This window comes from Mastigoproctus giganteus, chromosome 13 (genome assembly GCF_048544385.1).
Source record: "Mastigoproctus giganteus isolate SK-2022 chromosome 13, ASM4854438v1, whole genome shotgun sequence".
Classification (NCBI taxonomy): Eukaryota; Metazoa; Arthropoda; class Arachnida; order Uropygi; family Thelyphonidae; genus Mastigoproctus; species Mastigoproctus giganteus.
In genome coordinates this window covers 17,443,742-17,467,470 of record NC_143587.1, presented here as the reverse complement: position 1 = coordinate 17,467,470, position 23,729 = coordinate 17,443,742, and the positions used below count along the sequence as shown (strand labels likewise).

The 23,729-nt window shown below is 36.3% G+C and overlaps 1 protein-coding gene across 1 annotated transcript in view; it reads right to left on the bottom strand.

The window, feature by feature from the left end:
* Positions 1 to 3,459: 3,459 nt before the first annotated feature.
* LOC150075814 (CD63 antigen-like) overlaps positions 3,460 to 23,729 on the bottom strand; it is a 174,151-nt gene continuing 153,881 nt past the window's right edge. The window contains exons 6-8 of the mRNA XM_090387200.1: positions 16,755 to 16,904; positions 14,049 to 14,132; positions 3,460 to 3,930 (exon numbers count right to left, since the gene is read on the bottom strand). Coding sequence (XP_090243326.1) covers positions 3,865 to 3,930; positions 14,049 to 14,132; positions 16,755 to 16,904 — 300 coding nt within the window. The 3' untranslated portion in view covers positions 3,460 to 3,864. The remainder of the gene's footprint in view (positions 3,931 to 14,048; positions 14,133 to 16,754; positions 16,905 to 23,729) is intronic.

The window sequence follows — 23,729 nt, the reverse complement described above, 5'->3', positions numbered from 1 at the left end:
AAGCTATGTTCATAACACTTAGTATTTAATGTGCACTGCCCTTCTTGAATTAATGTTATTAGTAGAGTCCCCCAAGGGGTTCAGTTTTTTTTTTTTAATTGGCAATACTGATGAAGGCATATCAAGCTTAATGTCTGGTCTGCAGATGATACACAGGTTGACAAGGTAGTTAATGACAGTAGTTAGGGTATGCTACTGCAACCAGATCTAGAACTTAAGCAGATGAGCTGCTTAATAGCAATTGAAGTTTAACAAATGCAAGTACTCCATATGGATATCAATACTCCCAGAATAACATACCAAAATGTGTGGTACTTACTACTCAGGGTGCTGGAGAACAAGACCTGGTTGTTGTTGTTGGTTTGGATTTTATTGGCGCATTAGCATCTAAGGCTATAATGCGCCAAGACCACGTAATATATAAAAATTTTTAAATTTATCCTTTCAGTGACCTAAGTGGTTAGGCCACCATGTCCAGATATATAATAAAAAGCTTATCAATAAAAGAAATAACAATAACGTATAAATTTTAAATACGAGTAAAAACCCTTGATTTAAAAAAGCTAAAAACAGCAGACACTGTCATTGTCGGATAAAATCTGACAGTGTATATGGCTCAGTCAGATGATTAAAAGTGGTAAAACGGATATTGCTAAAATCTGGACAGTCAACTAAAATGTGTCTTATTGTTAAAATTGTGCCACAGGACTCACACATAGGAGGGTCATCAGCCCTCAGCAAAAACGAATGAGTCAAATGACTATGTCCTATGCGGGTCCGGGCAAGAACAACTTCCTCCTTACGATTCCTGCGCAGACTAGACTGCCACGGTTCAATTACAGGCTTTATTATGATAAAATTTATTCGCAGTCTGTCTATTCCACGAATCCTGCCATTGGGAGTGTATCTTCATGTGTATTATTTGCCTGTAGTCTGTATAGGGGACTGACAGGCAGTGATTATTACTGGGAATTGCTGATTTGGCTGCGGCGTCAGCCAAATCATTTCCCCTAATCCCAATGTGGCTGGGAATCCAGCAGAAGCGGATGTCATATTCGCGTTCATGGAGAACGTGAATCTTCTGCTGAATGCTAGACAGAACTGGATGAGAATTATATCTCAGATATTAAAGCCTGTAACACGCTGAGAGAGTTGGAATATAAAATGAACCGTTGGTATTGGCATTTACTAATTTGATCCAAGGCTAACTCTATAGCGTGCAGCTCTGCAGTAAATATGCTGCATTCAGAGGGAATCTGCTCCGATGTAGTGCTGTCTGTAAAGACGGCAGCAGATCCCACATATGATTCCGACTTTGAACCGTCTGTGTAAACTGGTGCGAAGTCAGAATGTTCAGCTCAGTGTGCTGAAAAAAGCTGCAGGTAGACAGACGATGGAGTGTCCGACTTTCCCCCATTCCTAAGGGACAAGTCACATGCCAGGAAATGAGCCTGCCAGGGTGGAAGGGGTTGCTTCGGTGTTTGTGCAACCTTGTCTACCTTGATATTAAGTTCTTTGAGTAGCTCTTGGAGACGAATACCGAAAGGTCGGTTGGCAGTCTTACGGGTGTTGTACAAATTTTCCCATCATGGCTCAAAAGCGGATAGCCACGTAGGATGGTCTGGCAGGGATTTCAATTTTAAAGCGTAGTTTAGAGACAACTGCTTACGTCGAAGCGATAACGGCGGTTCGTTTGCTTCGACGTATAAGCTCTGGACAGGAGATGTTCTATATGCTCCAATAGCGGTACGGAGAGCTAGATGATGGACAGGATCCAGCCAACGAAGTGCACTGTCTCTGGCCGAATTGTATACCAGGGACCTGTAATCTATTCTGGATCGTACAAGTGCATGGTAGATGCGTAGTAGGGTGCATCGATCCGCACCAAGATGTAGAGGAAAGAGAGAGTGCAGAATATTCAGCCCTCTTGTGCACTTTGTGCGGAGTTGATGGATGTGATCCAGAAAGGTCAACTTTTTATCAAATACGAGTCCCAGAAATTTTGTGTATGCCGCTACTGGAATAGCATTTTGTCTGAGCCTTAATTCAGGTTCAGGATGAAGATTATGCTTACGACAAAAGTGTACGCAAACGGTCTTCTCCGGCGAGAACCTGAAGCCATTAGCAAGTGCCCAGGAATTAAGGCGATCAATGGCTTTCTGCAGTTGTCTTTCAATAACCCTCATGTTGCATGACTCACAAAATATGCTAAAGTCATCAACATAGAGGGCACTGTTTACGGTTGGAGGAAGTTGTTCTGTGATGGAATTTACTTTGATGGCAAAAAGCGTGACACTTAAAACTGATCCCTGTGGTACTCCCTCTTCTTGGCTAAAGGAACGAGAGAGTGAGGATCCCACACGAACTTGGAAAGATCGATTGGCTAAAAAGTTTTTAATAAAAGTGGGGAGTCGTCCCCTAAGACCAAGGCTATGCAGATCTTTTAAGATGCCAAATCTCCAAGTTGTGTCATACGCTTTCTCCATGTCAAAGAACACTGACACCAAGTGTTCGCGTTTCAGGAAAGCATCCCGGATGGATGTTTCCAATCTAATAAGATTGTCCAAAGTGGACCGGTTCCTTCGGAAGCCGCACTGGATGTTGGAGAGAAGGTCATTTGAATCTAGATACCATATTAAACGAGAATTAGCCATTCTCTCTAGGATTTTGAACAAGACCTGGGGATAATTATTTAGGCAGTCAGTCATGAATTTTCTGAGTGGTGCAGACATGCTACCAGGACAGGTTACTGGGTTTTTGTCAATGATATACAGGAAGAATAAGGAAGTAATTATTCTTTCGTATAAGGCAATGGTTAGGCCAAATCTTAAGTACTGAATACATGTCTGGAAGCTGCATTTAAGTAGAATATGCATCTGTTGGGATATGTGTAGAGAAATTCAATGAAATTAAGGGACATAAGTATGAACAAAAAAAATATATTTAAATTCTAAAAAAGTTGCAGCATCCAGAACTAGACTCCTACAAGGAGACCTGACTAAAGTGTTTAAGGCCTTAAATGGATTTGCTAAATCCTGATGGCATTCTTACTCTTTCTTGGGCAACACAAGCAAGGGGACAAACTTAAATTGGAAAATGATGGCTGCAGAGCAGATCTATGTAAATTAGCTTTCAGCCATAGAGCAAATGATTGTTGGAACAAACTACCATCTGGTATTGTGGAAGTGGATAGTTAGAATAAACAAGGACAAAGTGGCCATTATTAAAGGGGATGGTTGGATGATGCAAGTTTTTTTTTGGCTGACACCTTGCTTTCTTGCATCATTTACCACTACAAAATCTGGCATCTTCCCACCTCAACACAAATGCCAGTTAAAATTCATTAATTACGTGGAACATTGCTCGGAATATCAAAAGAAATGCAAATGTTATAGGCATGTGATTGTCAAAAGTTGAAAGTGAGTTTTGCATGTTTAATTAAGTAGAGAAAGTAACAGCTTTAACAGGTCACTACTTTATTGGTTCACACTCACAAAAAACTACAGAACACTTTTAAGGCTTAAAAACCAGTTATTAAACAGGTACTTGATTAAATTAGGGAAGACACATGGCAAACGAACAACTTGCCATTTAGTTTTACAAATTAACTGGTGGACGGGAGTAGTTTTAAAAAGTGTCATTTGAACAGTTCTTCCTAAGATAAGATGACAAATTACAAAAAGTGAACATCAAGATTAAGACATTTACAACTTGAAAACATTTACCCAAATATTACAAAATCAAGCAAACAGGGGAAAATAAAAAGTTCAACGTTAAGAACCATGTCCCCCAAAAAGTAGTGTCCGAAATTAAGCACTTGTGCATGATTTAGGAAACAGCAGCAAGGAATCTGCTCTGTTCTCATTATACCACTTCATATTCTTTCTTGATAGCTTGGGCTAAACAGCAGGCAAGAGTCACACCAACCAGCTATTAAATAAAGGAGAGGTTAATATTCAAACCTTAAATTCAGTATATACAACATTTAAGTGATAATTTTCTGCTATAACCTACAAAGAAGTAATAAACATTCATGTTGTATATGTACAATATTTGTATTCACCTAGAAGTACAGTAAACCCTCACTAATCCGGTTATAGTTAATCCAGATCGAAATATGAAAAATTCTGTTCACAGTTGAGCACTCTAAAAGAGACAGGATTTAGGAAGGGCTGATGAGTCACTGACTGTGAGGGGAGGGAGAGAGAGCATGATGGATGTTATTGCTTATATTGCTTCATTTGTGTACTTCTTTATACATATATATAAATGTACATAAGTTAACATTTTATAAACTTATGGGTTCTAAAAAAATTGAAAAGTGAAATAAAAAGAAAAAACTCATTACTTTAACCATCATTAACCAGCTAAAAGTGATAGAATAACTTAAAAATGGTGTTCCTGGAAAAAAATGCTTAAGAATTTGGTATTGGCCAACAGACTGCATAGATATTAAAAACCAAAAAGGCATTTGCTTTAAGATTCAATGTGGGGAGTGATAAAAGCAGTGTATCAAACAGACCACCATTAAAAAAGCCAAAAGAAGTGTTGCTGGAAGGAGCTCTATTTAAGTGGTATTCACAGCAACAATCAAGTGGCATTGCCATGCGATGTCACCTGATAAATGTATAAAAAAGACAATACATTTATCCATCTATCTCTGGATAAATGGATTGTCTTTTTACAGTTTTTCAATAAAGGCGGTGATATATATATATATATATATATATATTTTTTTTTTTTTTCATCAGCAGTACCTATATCACTAAATTTTCCATTTGTGTTCTAAGTTTTTCTGTCTTTTAGGTCTATCTTTTGCTTCACTAATCCAGATGACCTCTCCCTCCAATTAATCCAGACTAGCAAGGGTTTACTGTAGTTGTGATAAAAGATCGAAACAAACACCATGCATTACACTTTTTCCACATAGTCACCAGACAACTTCCTTGCCACCTCTCAATACACTTCCACAAGTCAGTTTTGTTGAAATCTTCTGATTGTCCTTCAGACAACAACTCTGCAGCAGAAATCACATCACCAGCAGCAGCAAAGTGTTTTCCACAAAGAAACTTCAGGGTAGGAAAGAAAGAAATCAGAGGGTGCAAGGTCAGGGGAATAAGAGGGTTACAGTAATATTTCAAATCCATATTCATGGGCACTCCACTCTATAGCATTTGAGGAATGTGCAGGGGCATTACTATGGAGCAGGTACACACCTTTTGACAGTCTTCCCAGTATTTTATTTTTCTTTTATAGGAGCATGTAGTTTTATGAGGAGGTTAGAATAATACTTTAGCATCACGGTACATCACTTTTGAAGGTAATTGTTATTACACCATGTCATTCCAAAAAACCGACAGCATTACCTTGCCAGCACTTGGCCTTTTGGGGGGGGATGGAAAATCTGCATGCTTCCATAGTGATAGATCCCAGTTTCATCTATGGTGACTAGTCATGAAAACTTTCTTTTCCTGGCACATTGACAACATTTCACGCACACATTGTGCCTCTTCCTTCTTCTGGTAAGGGGAAAGTCTGGGAACCCATCTAGCACAGACTTGACTCATATGTAATGGATGATGATCTCTACAGATCCTACACTAATTTGAAGCCCTGCAGCTAGTTCTTTGGCACTAATATTGCACTCTACCAGGATTAATGCCTCAATTCAATTTTTGCAACACTATTCTGTTACAGCAGTTGTTGGGCATCCTGGGATTTCTTAATCATGTACTGAGGTTCTTTTGAGTTGCTTATACCAGTGGTTCAAGCTTTTTTGGGCTTGTGGCACACTAGAAAAATAATGCAATTTTGCACTACACTTTTATCATATAATTATGTGGTGGTTATAACTTAAAAAACCAAGGAAGAACCAATATTTTAATAATGCCCAAGCTTTAATTGGAAGTTCAATGAAATATTTTAATGACACTTAAGATTGATGCTTTTGGGCAGTTTCCTGTATGTTAGTGTGTATTTCAGATACATTTACTCTCAGATCATCTTCACACAATTTTTTTTCCCTTTTATTGGATTTAATATTTGTTAATGTTGAGAAGACTACTATAGAGAATTATAGGAGCGAGGGAATGATGCCAGCAGTGGGGAAGATGGATCGCAAAGTAGCAACACATACGACATACCCAATATTCTTCCTGATGAGGTAGAACATGCATTGAAGAAAATGAAGAATCAGAAAGCCCCGGGGGAAGATGAAGTTACTGTCGAGTTGTTAAAATTGGGAGGAAGAGACATAACACAAAAACTGGCAAGGCTCTTCACAAAGTGCATTAGAAAAGGTGTGATGCCTAAGCAGTGGAATAATGCAATCATAGTTTTGCTGCATAAGAAAGGAGATAAATTAGAAATTGGAAATTATAGACCAATTAGCTTGTTATCCCACATCTACAAGTTGTTCACAAGGGTCATTACTAACAGATTAGAAAGAATACTTGATGAGAATCAACCGAAAGAGCAAGCTGGCTTTAGGACAGGTTTCTCAACTATGGATCACCTTCACGTAATATCACAGCTAATGGAGAAAGCATCCCCCCCCCCCATACTTCTCCTTCAACCCATGCACGGTACTAAGTACTATAGGTTTTGATACCTTTTGTGTTTGGGGTTTTCATAAAAAAAGCAAATGAATATAAAACACCATTACGCCTGGCATTTGTGGATTATGAAAAGGCATTTGACTCCATACAGCATAAGGCAATGTTTCGGCACTGGAAAGACAGGGCATAGATACCCCATATATTATGATTTTGAAGAAAATATATGAGAGTGCTACCTCCTTTATTAGACTAGACAAAGACAGTAGGAAATTTAAAATTGAGAAAGGAGTTCGACAAGGAGACAATATCTCCGAAGCTGTTTACTGCTGCCCTTGAGGAAGCTTTCAGAAGATTAGACTGGTCGCAAAAAGGAGTCAATGTGAATGGAGAGTACCTAAACCATTTACGATTTGCAGATGACATTGTGGTCATAAGCCACAATCTCAAAGAATTAGAGGAAAATCTTAATCAGTTATGAACAGTTAGTAAGGATTTTGGACTAAAGATGAATATGGCTAAAACAAAAGTAATGATGAACAAGTATGCCAAAGAAAGGAAAATGATTGAAGGAGCAGTAATTGAAAAGGTGGGGTCATATACTTATTTGGGACAAGTCATTAGCTGTAATAATGATAAATGGCTGGAAGTCAAGAGAAGAATAAATTTTGGATGGATAGCATTCAGGAAATAGTCACATACTGAAGAGTAATATCCCAGTTTGTCTGAAACGTAAAATAATGAACCAATGTATACTCCCCACCATGACTTATGGAAGTGAAACTTGGGCACTCACCAAAAGAATGGAAGAGAAGCTGAGAACTACACAGCGAAGAATGGAACGAATTATATTGGGAATCAGACTGTTGGATAAGAAGAGAAACACATGGATTAGGCAGCAAACTCAAGTAAAGGACATTCTTATCAAAACTAAAGAAAGAACTAAAAAATGGTCTTGGGCAGGACATAGCTCGAAGACATGACAGATGGACTAAGAAAATAACAGAATGGTACCCAAGAGGAGCTAGAAGAAAACCTGGAAGACAAAGGCTGAGATGGATAGATGAAATTCATGAGTTTTTGGGTAGTAAATGGATGGCCAGTGCTCAAAACAGAAGGAACTGGAAAGTTGCTGGAGAGGCCTTCATCCTGCAGTGGATTGAAAATGGCTGATGATGACTGTTGAGAATCCCAACTCACAACAAGTAGTGGAGAACTGCAATAAAATTTAAAAGCATTATTTGAAATTTCAGGATTCTGTGGTTAGTCGGGAGCGGGGGGTCGGGACTAGTTCTCCGCGGCCCCCTGCTGCTAAATGCCAGATGCCAGCCACAAACAACATACACAACACATTACACACACTAATGACAATTATAAATAGTAACCGCGATAGATAACTTAAATTCCGTAAAGGCTCGCGTACTTATCACTCACTAAATACTTACTATAATTATAAATCACACTCAAATCTTAAATCTTACATTCAACCTAAACTTAAACTAAAATTAAATTAAACCTAACTCTACCTCAAACCCGACTTAACTTCAGCTTAACTTAAAACTAAATTAAATTAGGAAACATCAACCATAAATTAAACTTATAACTTTAATTAAACAGTAACTCAAATCTAAGCTTAAACTTAAACCTAAACTACAACCTAAACTTAAACTCATCTATAACTTAAATTTAAACCTAAACCGAACCTACACTAATGTCAAAACCAGCTTCATAATTACTTAACTCAAACCCAAACTTGCCCACTAAATTAACTAACACTCAACTTAAACACACAACAGAACTTAAACTTTACTCAAACTTAACTTAACCCTAACCTAAAACTAAACACTAAACATTAACTTAAATTAACTAAAACACATTCAAACGATTTGATCTAAACTTCAACTTTAAACTTAACTTTAAACTTAAATTTTAATTAGATGAACTAAAAAAACGATTCTGCTGGCACACAATTAAGCTTAACGAACGGCGGACATAGGGGACACCCTGGAAACCGCCAGTAAACTACAAAAAAAAAAAATACTTTGATTCTGTGGTTAGTGATTAAATGTCTTAAATTTTCTGGGAAATGTGGCATCATTGGAAAGTTTTTCACTAGAAAGAGAGGAAGAGGACTGTCCTCTTCACACAAAGAAAATCTGGAACTTTAACTGTCCATACACTTTGGGATAACTTTGCATCTCTTCAGTTGCAAGTTTCTGCTCAAATTAAGCAGTCTTTTATCACTTGTGGGCCTCCAAATATAATCCTTACTGCAGCATTCTCCTTCACATCTTCTGATGATTTTCCCTTTTACTTTTTGGGTAGCTACTTCAGCATGAAAAAGAAATGATTAAATTAAACAAATAGGCTGCTAAAATGCTTTATGTAATTATAAAAATGTACTCAACACATCTCTGCAAATCATTGAGCAAAACGGAATTTTTTTAAAATTCAGTTAGATGAATTGGCCAATGAGTATAAGTTACAAGATAGCTTATACAGACAGCTGATACCATAGAGAAGGTATTACAATATAATTCCCATTTTAATAATTATATGGAGGCAGCATTGGGCTGTGTAGACTTAGTTTGGGTGTTTGCATCATGGGCACTACTCTCTACAGAATTCCTTCCATAATCTATTTCCTTCCAATGCTGTTCTCTTGAGGCTAAAAATGCTGAGGCATTATTGAAAATGCAAGATGAAAGCAAGGTGACAGCTAGATTATAAACAAATCATAACAGTGACACCAAAGGGGCATTCCAGTGGGAACTGCCTAGACTCATGCTGGGACCATGCACATGAAGACTGTCTCCATATAACTTCTATTATACCTGGCTGGCATTAACTCCTGACAAACATGTGATTAGTGCATTGGAGTAAATAATTTTCAAATTTTAAAATTTCTCCTTTTATCTCACAGCACACTTAGAAATGGTTTTGCAGTGTACTTGTAGAACCAATGAACAACACACTGTAACCTGGGCAGTCTTCTCCATAAACAGCATCCATTTCTCTGAGGATTGTTTTCCCTTGCAGATAGAGGAAAACAAACAATCATGTATCTATATTCCTACTTTATCCATTGTGATACTTCACTTCACTCAGCACCGCTGGGAAAAAAATGAATTGTCAAATCTAAATTTTGATTTAACATCATTGATTTTCTATCACAAATATTTCTGGGTGAATACAAATCTTTGAACACCCACTATCATACATTGTGGATACACAGAGGCCCATGTTTTGCTACTTAGGTTTAGAGTTTGAATAACTAAACACAAAAAATTGACACTGTACTTGCATCTTATTGTACATTCTGGTGTCAAGAATTGAAGCAGGCTGTTTAACAATTCTGTTACTGAGTAATTCCCTCCCATGTGTTACTTTAGGAAATACATTGCAAGAAATGTTTCTTGAGATGGATATCTCATTCAGTAAATCTGAACCCAGAGCATCAAGCAGTCAATGTTATATGCACTCAAAGTACTTCATGTTGTTAGTAATTTAAAAACAAAAAATGTCAAATAGTTGTCAGAAAGTTTTACTTCATCATAACCAGAATTTGATATTTCTCAGAAATTCTTGGTTAACTAATGCTATAAGCTTATGAAGATGAAATATATTCTTAACTACAGTAATTGTTTGTGTATAAACATTTAAAAAACTACAAAGACATTTATAACAATATTTATATTTTTCATTGATTTTTTATCCTGCACTGATCAACAACATGAAGATACTGTAAATGTTTTTTCACAGTTGTAATAGTCATTCTTTTCAATAATTCTTTCGTATCCTTTGAGAAACTTCAACCCAACAGTCTATCAAGAAACATATTTGGTAAGAGTACTATAAATAAACAAGCCAATTTAAAAATTGGCTGAAGTTGTCTGGCACTGTTCTCTTTCTACAAGAAAGGAACCACAGAAAAACTAACAATTAGCATGAAAAAGTAAATTTTTGGTAAAGTTAAAGTAACTAAGGTTGCTGGATTTGTTTTTATAATAATCTCTAAACCTTCCAAAAGGCTGTCCCATACTATGCAAACCATAAAACAAAATACTTACCCAGTGGAGACTGAAGATAAGAGCATAGAAATGGGGGGGGGGGGAAATGTTCATGTGCTTTGGTACAAAGGTTGCCATTTTCAAAATGTGTGCCATGTCACTAACTTGCATAAAAATTGTCTGCCAGTTCTGTTAATAAGGTTCTTCACCATCCTCTGAAGCTTTACTTATTCTGTCAATGTTACTCCAAAAATTAAAGTGTTAAATGTTGGTCATGACTTTTCAATTGCCCTGTAGTGTTAAGGGATTAGCAGTAGCCCAGCATCCATTTTTCTGCTTACATAGCTACTCAAGTTTAAGGTTTGCTCCAACTTGCAGGAGCATCTTAAAATGCCTGGACTACTGTTTAAAATTTCTACTGTTAAGTTTCACCTTTTTCTGGATCAAAGTCAGTAAAATGTACAATTCCAGGATTTGTCAGGTCAATATAACAGTCATCCTAGTTTTGATGAGTTGTAATTTTGGGCTTATAACCATGACTAAGAGTTCAAAACAGTTTTCCAGTTGTATATAAACATCTGCCACAATCAGCATGTATTTTGCACTAAGTTTATATTTATGAATTACATAGTATGAATCAGAGCTGCAACACTCAATACGTTCTACATTGATATCAATATTTGTAAAATAATAAGGAGTTTACTTCAATATAGTACGTTGAATTTAATATTTAAAACTGTGGCCAGGCCAATACAGAAATTACACACTATACTGAACAATTGCTCTGTTCTTTCCTCATTCGTGACACAAATTAATGACCTGGTATACATTACTTGCAACTCATCTTACCAAGGTTTGACGCGTTTTTCTTTGAATATTCATTAATCAACATGGGGCCTCAGTTCGTGCTTCTCATTCGGCAGCATCAGAATTAGCCTTTCACGTCATTAACGAAAAACATTTAATGAGGACAAAATACTTAATGTCCAACGTAATTATACATGACTATTAATTGCAGAAACTGTAGAAATAAAATTACACGAGAATTCTGTTAATGTTCGTTGGCCATATTTGATCTCCAATGCGTGGGCTTTTACTTTTACACATGCGCGAAGACAAATAATAATCACTATTTAAGTTTCATGTTCACCCCTATTTGGTAATTTTCATTCCCGTGATCAATGACATATGGTCGGAAAGCAATGTCATCTTCAGGAAGGAAAATTGTTTTGAAATTTTTCCTTAAATTCTTTAATTTTCATATTGCGTTAAATTGATTTTTAATTGTGTTAAATGGGTTTAATTATTTTTTACTGTAATGCAAGTTTTCAATTTTTTCGTTTTAATTTCTGGAGGGTGTCATACAGAAGTGTTCTTTGTACTATACTGAGGTAAACTCCTCTTATTATTTTACAAATTTATGAATTACACATAAAGAGCTCCAAATTAACCTTATGTTAGGTTGACTTATGACTTGTTTCTAACAGACTGTACAGAATGACTCAGATGTTCTTTTTGCTGCATCCCTTTTCTATAGATACTTTCATGGGCACTGTTCTGAATGGCTCCTGTAATTCCCACTCTCTTCCAAAGCAGTCCAAAGATGTGCCAGTCGACATCCTTTTACTGTCCAACTTCAAACTCACAGAATCAACTTTTCTTCTTCCTCATTTAATCATTTCTATTTTCTGGAAAAACCTTTCATACATATTCCTGAAAATTACAATCTACAGAAGTTAGTCTAATGTCAACAAATATCTTTTCAACCTTTGACCCAGGCACAGTACTAAGTAATATAAGTTCTAATACCTCTTACTTGAGGTTTCATAATACAGGGTGCCCATAAAGTCCTTGTGCACTTTAAAACTGCAATAACTAAAGTTCTATACATGGGGGGGGGGAAGCTGTAAAATGCATTGGAAGAATAATTTATTCTAGTTTTTATGTACAAAACTATTTAATCTAATTTTGTTTTTAATTTGTTCAGATTATCTACCCTATAAGAGATGGTTTCAATAAAAGAAAAAGCAAAATTTCTCTCTGGCTAGCAGAGCTTAAGTCCATATCAGTGGTTAGAAGAATATTTACACATGTAAATAAAGGTGCCACACAGAAATTGAAACTGGATGAAGGAGTTTAAATACTGGTTCCATTAATAAAATGGAACCAGTATTTAAACTGGTTCCATTTTATGCAAAATGGAAGGCTCTGAGACTGGTATATGTTGAAGCTTTTCAACAAACACTGACAACTCTGAAATTGTTCTAGAGCAACTGTGCACAAAATTCTTAGAGTAAAATTGCACAAGCAACACTGAAGATACAAGATTCAAGTACATCAAATGTTGCTGGAAGAGACTACTATGCAAGATTAGGTTGCATCTTTTCTAGAAAATCTAATGCTTAGATCTAATGAATCTAATGATGAAGCAACACTTAAAATTAGCAGAAAGGTTTAATTGCCATAACTGCTGTATTTGGGAGACAAAAACTAAAAGTCAGTATCTGGTGTGCCCTGGTAAAAACAACTTTAATTGGTTCTGATTTTTTTTAGAGAAAATGTGAGCAACAATCTTGCAGTGCTACAGGATATATATATATTTTTTTTTTTTTTTTTTCTCTTGAACTAAGATGATTAAGAGTTAAAGTCAACATTGTTTCTAACTGCTACTTCAACCCAGATGTTCAGCAATTTTTGAAGATTTCCTAAACAGGTAGATCAACCAAAGGTGGGCCAATTACTTAGCCAGCTCTCACACAATTTGTTCCCACTGACTTTTTTATGAGGCATGTTAAAAGTCATGTTTACTCCTCAAAATTCTGCTCTTTCAATAATCTTTGTACCAGGATCAAAAATTCAATTAATGCCATAAATTAAAGTTGGAGATTATAAATTACATTTTTAAAGTCTTTACTTTTCCTACTTCTATAATTCCAATGTGAAAATAGACTGAAAATTTGAGGTGAGTACTGTTAATTAAGCAATTGCTATACTTTTGATTGAACAGCTGGAGAACATGTTTATGAAATTTCAAAATCTTACTACACTTTGTATCAGTAATGGAGGTTTTATCTTATGATTATGTACCCAAGAAATTAGAATAAATTACCTTTCAACACATTTTACAGATTTTTCCTCATATAGAACCTAAGTTACTGCAGTTTTGAAGTGCACAGGGGCTTTACAGGCACCCTGTATAAACCTATATATAATGTTAAATTCAAATTACATATTTGGAACATGTTACTTTAACTCCTGAAATGTGAAAAATTTGCAGTATACCAATTCACCTAGAGTATTAAGATTCTCAACAGCTGTGATAATCTATGAATGTATTCTTATTCTGGTGTAAGAGTGATTATACTACACTATCACCAATATAACAAAATTAAAAGAATGTCTAAAATATTTTTTGGAAAATCAGGAGGTAAAAGGGAACTTTTAAAATAAAGTTAAAAAAAAAAAAAAAAAATTGAGCACTTACTTCAATAAATGTGATGCCAATTCCCACTCCACCAACTATCAAAATATTGTCTTCTATTTTCTGTTCCAATGCACCAACACAGCCCTGAAAAAGAGTTCAGAATTATATACACTGAAAACAGAATTAATGAATACAGCACCCTTTCTTTTAAGGGTGCAGCTTCCATTTCCATCTCTTCATGGTAGGGATGGAAACTGCACTGAATAGCATAATGTGCTATTTCCCTGCCCAAAGGCCAAGTGGCAACTTCTTTATACTCCTTCACTAATTGAAGTAATTTATTTACATTTTTAAGTTTGATTTATTAATCGTGTTAAAATTACTAATACATTGCAATAAATTTGGCCTTGCTTTGAAAATGTAATAGTATATCAGTATATGCCTAATCCTATCCTATCTAATCTAGGCAGCAATAATATTTACCTCAAATGACACCATTTTTTCAATGTCATTTATAACAAAAAAAAAAAATGAAAAAAAAAAAAGTGGTCCCAATTTGATTTTTGAAGAAAACCACTTATGTTAAGCTCAATATAACGAATAACATTAATCACAACCTGGGTGGATAGCTTGTGGCTATCAAGAATAAGTAAGATGTTGAATGGAATTCCTCCTTCACTTCCAATTCTGGTCGTAACCAAGATAACTTCTGAAAATAACAGCAGTCATCCACCCTTTAGGGTTGGAGTACCGGTGAAGGGGCAGGTATGACCTGTCGTAACCTTTACGGGCACAAGGGTTTTGATAGCGGTAAACACACACAGGTTTCAGTTTATGACCCTCCACATTAGCACCAAACAGAAGCATCAGCCAATCTTTCACTGCCTTAAAGTCAGGCAGTCTTTTCACAATTGAAATACAAGTGCAATCAGGCATTTTTTCCAATATAAACCTGTTTTGTCAAGACCATAAGGGAAATAATAAGAACAAAATAAGCACACAAAAAAAAATTAAAAATTATGCACTTCCAATCGACAATCTTCAGCAAAACAAAATGAAAAATGGCAGGCTATTGCACTGGCCTCTTGTGGTGCTTTCCATAAACATGGTTTCTGCACGTTATTTTAAATTTGCATAATTTAAACACAAGTGACTGTATTATGGCTGCTTAAAGGTAAACATAACTAGAGCCCACCAGATTCACATTATACCCTGCACAAAGGTACTTAATCAAGGAGAGTGCATGCCCACCAGTGTTTTATTTATTTAAATAAAAATAAATAAAAAAACCAAGAATAATTCTCATTTTTGCTTGTACTTTAAACGTTGCTCAAAAGATTACCAGCACATTACATTATGATCTAAAATGTTATTTTAAGCAGCAAGTACAAAAGAGTAATAAACATCCAGATAAGTCTTTTTGTTGTTATTTTAAAAGTATTAAAACATAATTGCAGTTTTCTTCTTTAATTCCAAAATGTGTTTTATTGATCATTATGAAATAAATTGGAACAACTGTCTCCAATTATTTGGAGGATGGGGGGACAAAAGACTTTGGACAGTGGTGCCTCCTAGGCACGTTGAGTTCCTGATTGTAGCAGACTTGGAACATTTCAGAAATGTTGGAGTCAAAGTTCTGCTTGTAACAATGGCATTGCAGTGCAAGACTTGACTTGGCAAGGGCAATTCAAAAACTACATCAGAATAAGATCTAATTCAGTTTTATTCTTCACCTGGCTGAAGATTTTCTGACACTCTGAACTGGTATAAAAAAATTATCAAAATGCCAAGAATGATTTGGGATAATGTGTTATATTTCATGTTTCCTTGTGCACTTATCAGTTCTCCAACCAGTGACCACTGTATAAGTAATTCTTTCCTCTTTCATAATATAGTCAGGTTCCCACACTAAAATTAACAGAGCAGATGTGCAAAATATCAATTCTTAACCCTCAATGATATTCTGAGATATTAGAAACTTTTTTTTTGCACATTCTATTCATTCAATTTGTTTCAAAAAAAACTTTCTCCAAAGAGCATTATTAGATGAATGGGTTCTCCAAATACAATTAAACTGAAGTTAAATAATATTTAACTTAACATGTCTGATAACACTGTTGGGAAACACTTTAGCCTTAGGAATTCACAACGATGTTGGTGGTAACCAACTAAGTAAGCAAACTTACCAAATTTACTCATAAAGTCATTCAGTTTCTGCTACAAATGTGGCAAATACTCAACAATTCACTAGATTGTATCAGCATACAAATCACCTTGACAGGGCAAAATGTAAACATGCACTAACAATATAAAAAAAAAAAAAAAAATCCTATGAACATTAACCACATCAACATATGTGCATGCATGTACGTGTGGACATTGGTTAAAAAAGGAAAAGGGCATGACATGCTAGATTAGCATGGAATATTATTATGGCAGATTGAATAAACACAGTATAGCAAAAGTATCTGCTATATTTCTTGTACACAACTTTTTATTCATCATTTTTGCAAATAAAGAAAATATAATCCAACTTAAATCATTGTTTTCTTTTATTCATATGATTTAAATTAGTGTCTATATCCTTGTATTTCCTTTTGGCTTCTTTCTGTGAAAAAAAAAAAAAAAATCATTTTCTTCATGGCTTAATTCTAAAGAAATTATAGTTAAAGTATTTAAATCTGCCAAGTGGGTAAACACAAATTTAGTGCCAATATGTGCACAGTTACACACATTAACATTAAAAAAAAAAAAAAACCACCTCACCTCACTTCCAGAACTCCAAGCATGTGTAATATCACAGGTACTGTTGTCAGCATGTTCAGTCTGATTACAGCAGCTGGATGGCAAGTTATTCAGAGTGAAGTTTTTAACATCATTCCAGTCACTGGCATTCCTTGCTCCACAACAATGTAGCTACAAATTAATGGTTTTAATTAGCAAAGTGACAATCTTGTTTCATATATAAACACTATTTTACAAATAAAAATGGAGTCATTAACATAAACAATTCATATAAGATCTGGACAAATTTCTTTTAACATTTTCTAGACAGACTAGGTGCAGTTGTTACTCAGACTGGTGTAACAGAGAATTAAAAAACTAACACAAAGTTCTTGGGAAATCACTTTGGCATTCCTAGCTTTTGAAATTGTTTCTCCAATCTATGCAATATTTCACCATCTATACAGATGGAGCTTTCAAAAGGCAGTGGCCTTTTGAAAGCCATATCTGTAACACCCCTTAGCTTACCAATTCCACAACTCACCACACCACTTCAGAGTTACCACCTCACTGACTCATAAGATGCTTCACTGCAAAGTACTCCTGTGCTAATGAAAACCCAGACCAATGACAACCCAGTTAAATCTTCTACATGTGTTGCCATTAATAGTCAAGCTGCTCAGCTTAAACCCAGAAATTATTGAGCATACACTTTTCTTTGGGGACAAGCCATTTTATCCAGTTAAGTGGTGAGGCCACGCCATGCATTTGCTAAACACAATGACAAATAGCTCACCTCCTCATAGCTTGGGACAGGTAGCAGATATAAGCTCTCATTGTGTTTAATGCTCCCACTGTTAAGGGGACAGTCATACAACAAATATCATACCCCTCACTACTACATGCAGTGGCTGTCCTTAGAGTTTTAAAACTTAAGATATGGATTTTTTTTTTTTTTTTTTTTTCCAAATGAAAACCCACACATAAAATGTACCATAACCTATAATACCTTGGCCTTCAGAGTTCTGTGCTAAAAAAAAAAAAAAAAAAAAAAAAAAAACTTAGTACACAATACCTAGTACCACATGGTTTCATTCAAGGGAAAGGAATGACTATAGTACAGCAATCAGACTAAATACTGTCTAGGTATTTTTACTGATTTTGCAGGATCATTTGATACAATAAACTGGCAAAGTGTCTTAATGGTGTTGTGGGGCTAAATGTTCTCAAATTTAATTGGTAATAAAGGATTGCTTCAACAGGAAAGTCACTGTTAAGTCTGTTTTTGTCAGTTACTAGAATTGTTCAGAGGATATGAACACAAGGATCCACATTTGGGCCTATGATGTGGAATCTAGTGGTAAATGACTAGCTGAAATGCAACTACATCAATGTAAATATGGTATTTAACACAGACAACCTAGTTATATTAGTGGAGGGTGACTCTCGATCCAACTGGGAGAGCATTCCAGTTTTGCTTTTATCAGAGCTACAGAAATGGTGCAACTGGTACGACCAAGTTTCAAAAACAGTAAAACCTTATTACTCAGGGTCCATTTATCAGTGACAAGGAATTCAAGGATCATGCTAGGGGGGCCCAGTCTTCAATCAGTTAAAACTCTAAAATATCTGGAGTGATATTTTAGAGTTTGATTGACAGGCATATGCCCTTCCTAACCCACATCACATACAAAATTTGAAAGTTTGTGGGCATGATTGCTTGAATTACAAGCAAAGAATGGCATCAGAAGTAAAGCAATGGCCTTATTTTATGACTGCATTTTCCTGCCAACTGGGGTATGCATCACATGTCTGACTTGGCTCCACTTGGCAGAAATTCAGTGTATGAAAGATCTTTTCAATTCAGCAATCTATCCTATTGAAGATTGTGTACGGCCTGTCAAGCTGTGTCTACTGATGCACTACAAGTTTTGATAGGGACCAGTCGTATAACAAACAATACCCCATACCCCTCCCTACACAGTGGTTGTCTACTGCTGGATTTACAATTGGTGTTTCTGTTAACGAGTTATAGAAGAAAGGGGCTGCCATATCTGTTTGTCACTTGAAATAGATTGTGAAGTGAGTTACAAAGAGGAAAGGAAGATCTATGGACAGAACTGGTAAAACAGTGGCAAGAAAGTTGGAGCAATTGTGTGAAGGCAGCTGTAGTGAAAAAAAAAAATTTCCAATGGTAAATGCTAATAGTACGCTGTGGGTTGGTTTAATTTCCATCATCATACAACTTATCTTTCGACTGGACATTTCATTTTTTGAAAAGTTAAAGAAACTTGGAATCACTGAGAGTACTCATGTACTTCTGAAAGAATGTTATTTGGTTTTTAGGCACATTAGCAACTAAGGCCATATTGCTCCGAGGATATGCGGTGGTCATTCCCTGACCTTTCCGCATCCTCCGTATTTGGTGGTCACGGGCTCAAACCCCAGTCTAATGTAGGTGGTAGATGACTTTCATCGACCGGTGAAATACCACCACTTTGCTTATTGGAGGCTTGAAGTGGTGAAACCCATGTTTAGTCTCTAGAGCAAAGTTTCCAGCACCCCCCTCCCCCCCATACTTCTCCTTCAACCCATGCACGGTACTAAGTACTATAGGTTTTGATACCTTTTGTGTTTGGGATTTTCATAAAAAAAATAAAAAAACCAAGAAGCGTGTGCTACGCACTGCCGATCCTGCCCACAGAGGTGCCCCTGAAAGAATGGAACCTGCTTTTCTATGAATGTCCACTCCCTTATTCCTGGATGTGAACAACTTTCAGTTAGTACAAAAATAATTTTTACACACTTAAAATTTTGCAGCCCAACTATTCAGAAGAAGAATCTTGTTGCAGTTGGAGGAGCACAAGCCAAATACTGAATGACAGTTAAAAAGGGCATGATGTGCTACATCAGAATGGAATATTATTATGGTTAGATAGGGTGAATGCAGGATGAGTAGTACCATTCTGATCACAGGTGGAAGTCTACACTGTGAACACTAGCTTCTAAAGAAGCTCAATATATCCTCAAGATACCAATTCCCTAACAGATCAGTTGAGGAGATTGATGCTTTTTTGGGGGCAGGCTTGTATCACAGAAATTGGGGCTCTAGTGGAGGGTCAGACCACCACAACAAGCCTATTGGATTGCAATGTAGTTGCTTCCTCAATGGATGACCTGTCATGATGCTGTGCTGTTATTGCAATTCCAAGGATTGTATGTGGAGACTGATCAAGGTATTTCCATTACTGTTAACTGCTATACTGTTGGGATTATTCAAGGTTGAAGGAAAAGTTATACTTCTTCATTGTGACCACAATTCCTGGTTTAGATGATTTTACTTGCTGGATTGATTCTACTTTTCAATCTTCAGGGGTGGACCTACAAATGTCAATCGGATCCTTGGAGATCCATCACAACCTTATGTTGGAACTTTATAGTGTCTGATAGCTTTACAGTATTGTATTGTGATAGGGACATTATATTGAGAACAAAGTGACCCTCTGAAGGAATCTGAGAAAACTGTACATCAACATGGTTCAGTGATATAACATTATAAATATGTTGCAGGGTTGCCGAGAAAGCTGGCTGGGACCATACAGTACAATAAATAAGGAAAAAAGTACCATGCATGTGATCTGCTGGAACAGGTGCAGAGAAGGGAAACCAGACTGGTGAAGGGAGAAAAAGGGTACTCTTGCCTAGAAAGAGGTCAGTTCTGCAAATTGCATAGTCTTGAGTAGAGGCACCTGCAGGGATATCTGATTTAGGTGTTTAAAGCCTTGAATGGATTGAGTAAGCTAGCTGAAAGTGAATGGCATTCTTCCACTTGCTCAGACCGTACACATGAAGGGGCATAAATTAAAATTGAGGAAGGATAGTTACAAGATAGATGTGCAGATGTGGGTTGGAACAGGATTCCATCTATTGTGGAAGTGGATAGGTTGAATAAATTCAAGAACTAGACAAATTCTTGAAGGTTACAGATAGGTGAATTTTTTTTTTTTTTTTTTTTTTTGTTGATGCTATATAAGCCTGCTTTCTTGCATAATTTTCCATTACTATTGGTATAATTATGGCTAAGGTTTGCCACTTCATAATAATTATTAATCAATCCAAACTAAAATCTGAACATATTAAGAGTATAAAGTTGCTTCTTGTCCAATGGTAGTACTGCCTTCTAGTCTTTGTTAAAGCTAATTGCCAATATAGATGAATGCAATTTGGCCACAAATTGTGTTCATCTATATTTCCACCTCTGTTACACCCTGCTATGCTGGTTCTACTGCATTGTCAGCTAAAGCTGACTTACTAGAATCCTACTTTTCTTTCAACTTTTACTGATCTTGGCAAACTACCTCCCAGCACACTAAGCACAGCATTCCACTCAATGCCTCCCATGGTTTCTGACAAAAAAAAAAGTATTAAAAAATTCTGAACCTTTATGCCAAGAAAGCTCCATGTCTGAGTGCTTCTCCAAGGCACTTAGAGCCTTGTTCACAAAAGCTGTGCTCCTGTTCTGTCACCTTTCTACACTTTTATTCCACTGATGTTTTTCCTTTTGCTTGGAAATTTTACATCCAGCCAGTTTCTAAAAAGAGAAAATCATCCCCCCCCCCCTCTTATTAGGGCACTTCTACTCTTTCCAGAGTAATAGAGAAATCAAACAAACTCTTAAATTATCTCACCTTCCATCTGATCAATGATCACCAACATGGAGTCCAATGACAATTCACTAGCAATATACTGACTTAAGTTACTTATCCTTGGAAAAATTCAACAGAAATGTTTGGTACACAGAAGCAATTGCTCTTGATACTTCAAAGGCTTTTGAATGGTGTTTGGCATAAAAGGTTTTCTAAACAAAACTCCCATCTTATAGACTACTGACTTTTTTTCAATTAGGTATTCAGTTTTTTCTCCAATTGTCTACTGCAGGTGATGACAGATTGCTTTTTCTTTTAACTTTTCCTAATACTGGTGTTCCCCAAGGTTGTTCTTTCTCCCACTCTTTTTCTCCTGTTTATTAATGACCTCCTTTCACTGACTGGAAATCCTATTCACAGTTCTGCTTAAGATAGCATACTTCATTCCACCCTCCAGTTCAAAAAGTTTTGCCCTGCACAAACAGCTTCAACTTGTTGGAAACTCATCACCAATTCTTTAAATATCAATCTTCAGGTATCTACAATGAGGCAGAGAAACCTTAGTTAACTTTGATCATTCTAAAACTAATGACGGTCTTATTTCTCTCAAAGGAATCTACTGCTCCTATGTTTAATCTTTGATGACATTCCAGTTTCTAAACAAAGTCACATGCTTCTAATAGGGATAGCTCTAACTTCCGAGATCCTTTGGTATACATGCATCAAATATTGCTTTCTCTGAAAGAGAAATAAAGTCTGCCCTACCATGGAATATTATTCCCACATCTGGAGTGGCATCTAAAACCTCTTTTAAGCTTCTATACTAGATTCAAAAGAGGGCAGTCAGGCTAACTAATAATACAATCTTAGTCTCTTCACTCTATCAGATACAGGGTATGCTTTGTACCTTTTATATAGATACTTCCACATGCACAGTTATAGATTTATATATGTAATGCTCTCTTCCCAACAAGTCTAAAAACATGTATCAAACATATGTCCAACTCCAAAATTCTGGGAAAATTTAGTCTAATATCAATAGTATCTTCTCAACCTTCAAAACATGAATGGTACTGTACTCTTTCACCCTAAATTGACACCAAAGAAAAGCCCATCTTAAGCAAATGTACACTTTATATTAATGGCATTTAATGCTATACTAACTAGGATCTAAATATTTTTAGAGTAAAAACTAAACTATATAATATTGTTGTAAATATACCAGTTTACCCACATAAGTAGCATCAGCATATGATGCAAGAAAGCAAGCTTATGCAGCATCAGCCAAAAAAAAAAAAAAACCACGCTCCCATTTCACTCCTCTGTTCGTTCCAAGTACTGCTCCAGCTCAGCCTTAAATTTATTTAAGCTATCAACTTCCACAACAAAGGATGGAAGTCTGTTCCACCAACCAACTGCCCAAAGGCAAACTTCCACACATCTATCTTTACTCAATTTGAATTTATGCCCTCTCAAATGATTCTGAACAAGAGGAAGAATTCCATCAGCATAGAGCATTCTCAAACCATTCAAGGCTTTATACACCTCAATCAGATCACCTCACAGGTGCCTAGTCTCCAGACACTGTAATTTGCAAAACTTAAGCCTTTCTTCGTAAGAGCAACCCTTTGTTCCATTCACAAATCTTGTTGCCCTTCTCTGAACTCGTTCCAACAGCTCTACATCCTTAAAATGAAGCCTCCAGACCTGTATACAGTACTCAAGGTGTGGCCTGACCATTGCCTTATATAAGGGGATAATCACCTCCTTAACCCTGCTAGAAAAATTCCTGTATATATCACTGACAAGACACTATGAGCTACTCTTGCACACCGTCTGCACTCCTCAGAACACTTCATATCTGCCTGCACAATTACCTCTCCTTTTCATTCTCTACCACTATCAATGTAGTACCATAGAGTTGATACATTACTCTGGGGTTACTGCTTCCCATATGTAGTACTTTACATTTGTCAATGTTAAACTTCATTTGTCACCTCTCAGCCCATCTGCTCAACTTTTCTAGATCCTGTGGCAGCAGCATACCGTCATTAGTGTCCTTAACAACCCTGCCAACCTTCGTATAGTCTGCAAACTTGGACATTAGGCATGATATACCATCATCAATATCATTTATAAATACAGAAAACAATGGACCCAATACTGAACCCTGAGGGACTCCACTAATAACATTAGTCCACGATGAGCAGTGTCCATTGATTACCACTGTCTTCTCCCACTCAACCATCCCTTTATCCATAGCAGCAATTTGCCTCCAATGTCACACTGCTCCAATTTGTGCAGCAGTCTTCCATGTGCAACAGTATCAAAAGCTTTTCTAAGATCTAAATATATGATATCAAAGTTATTC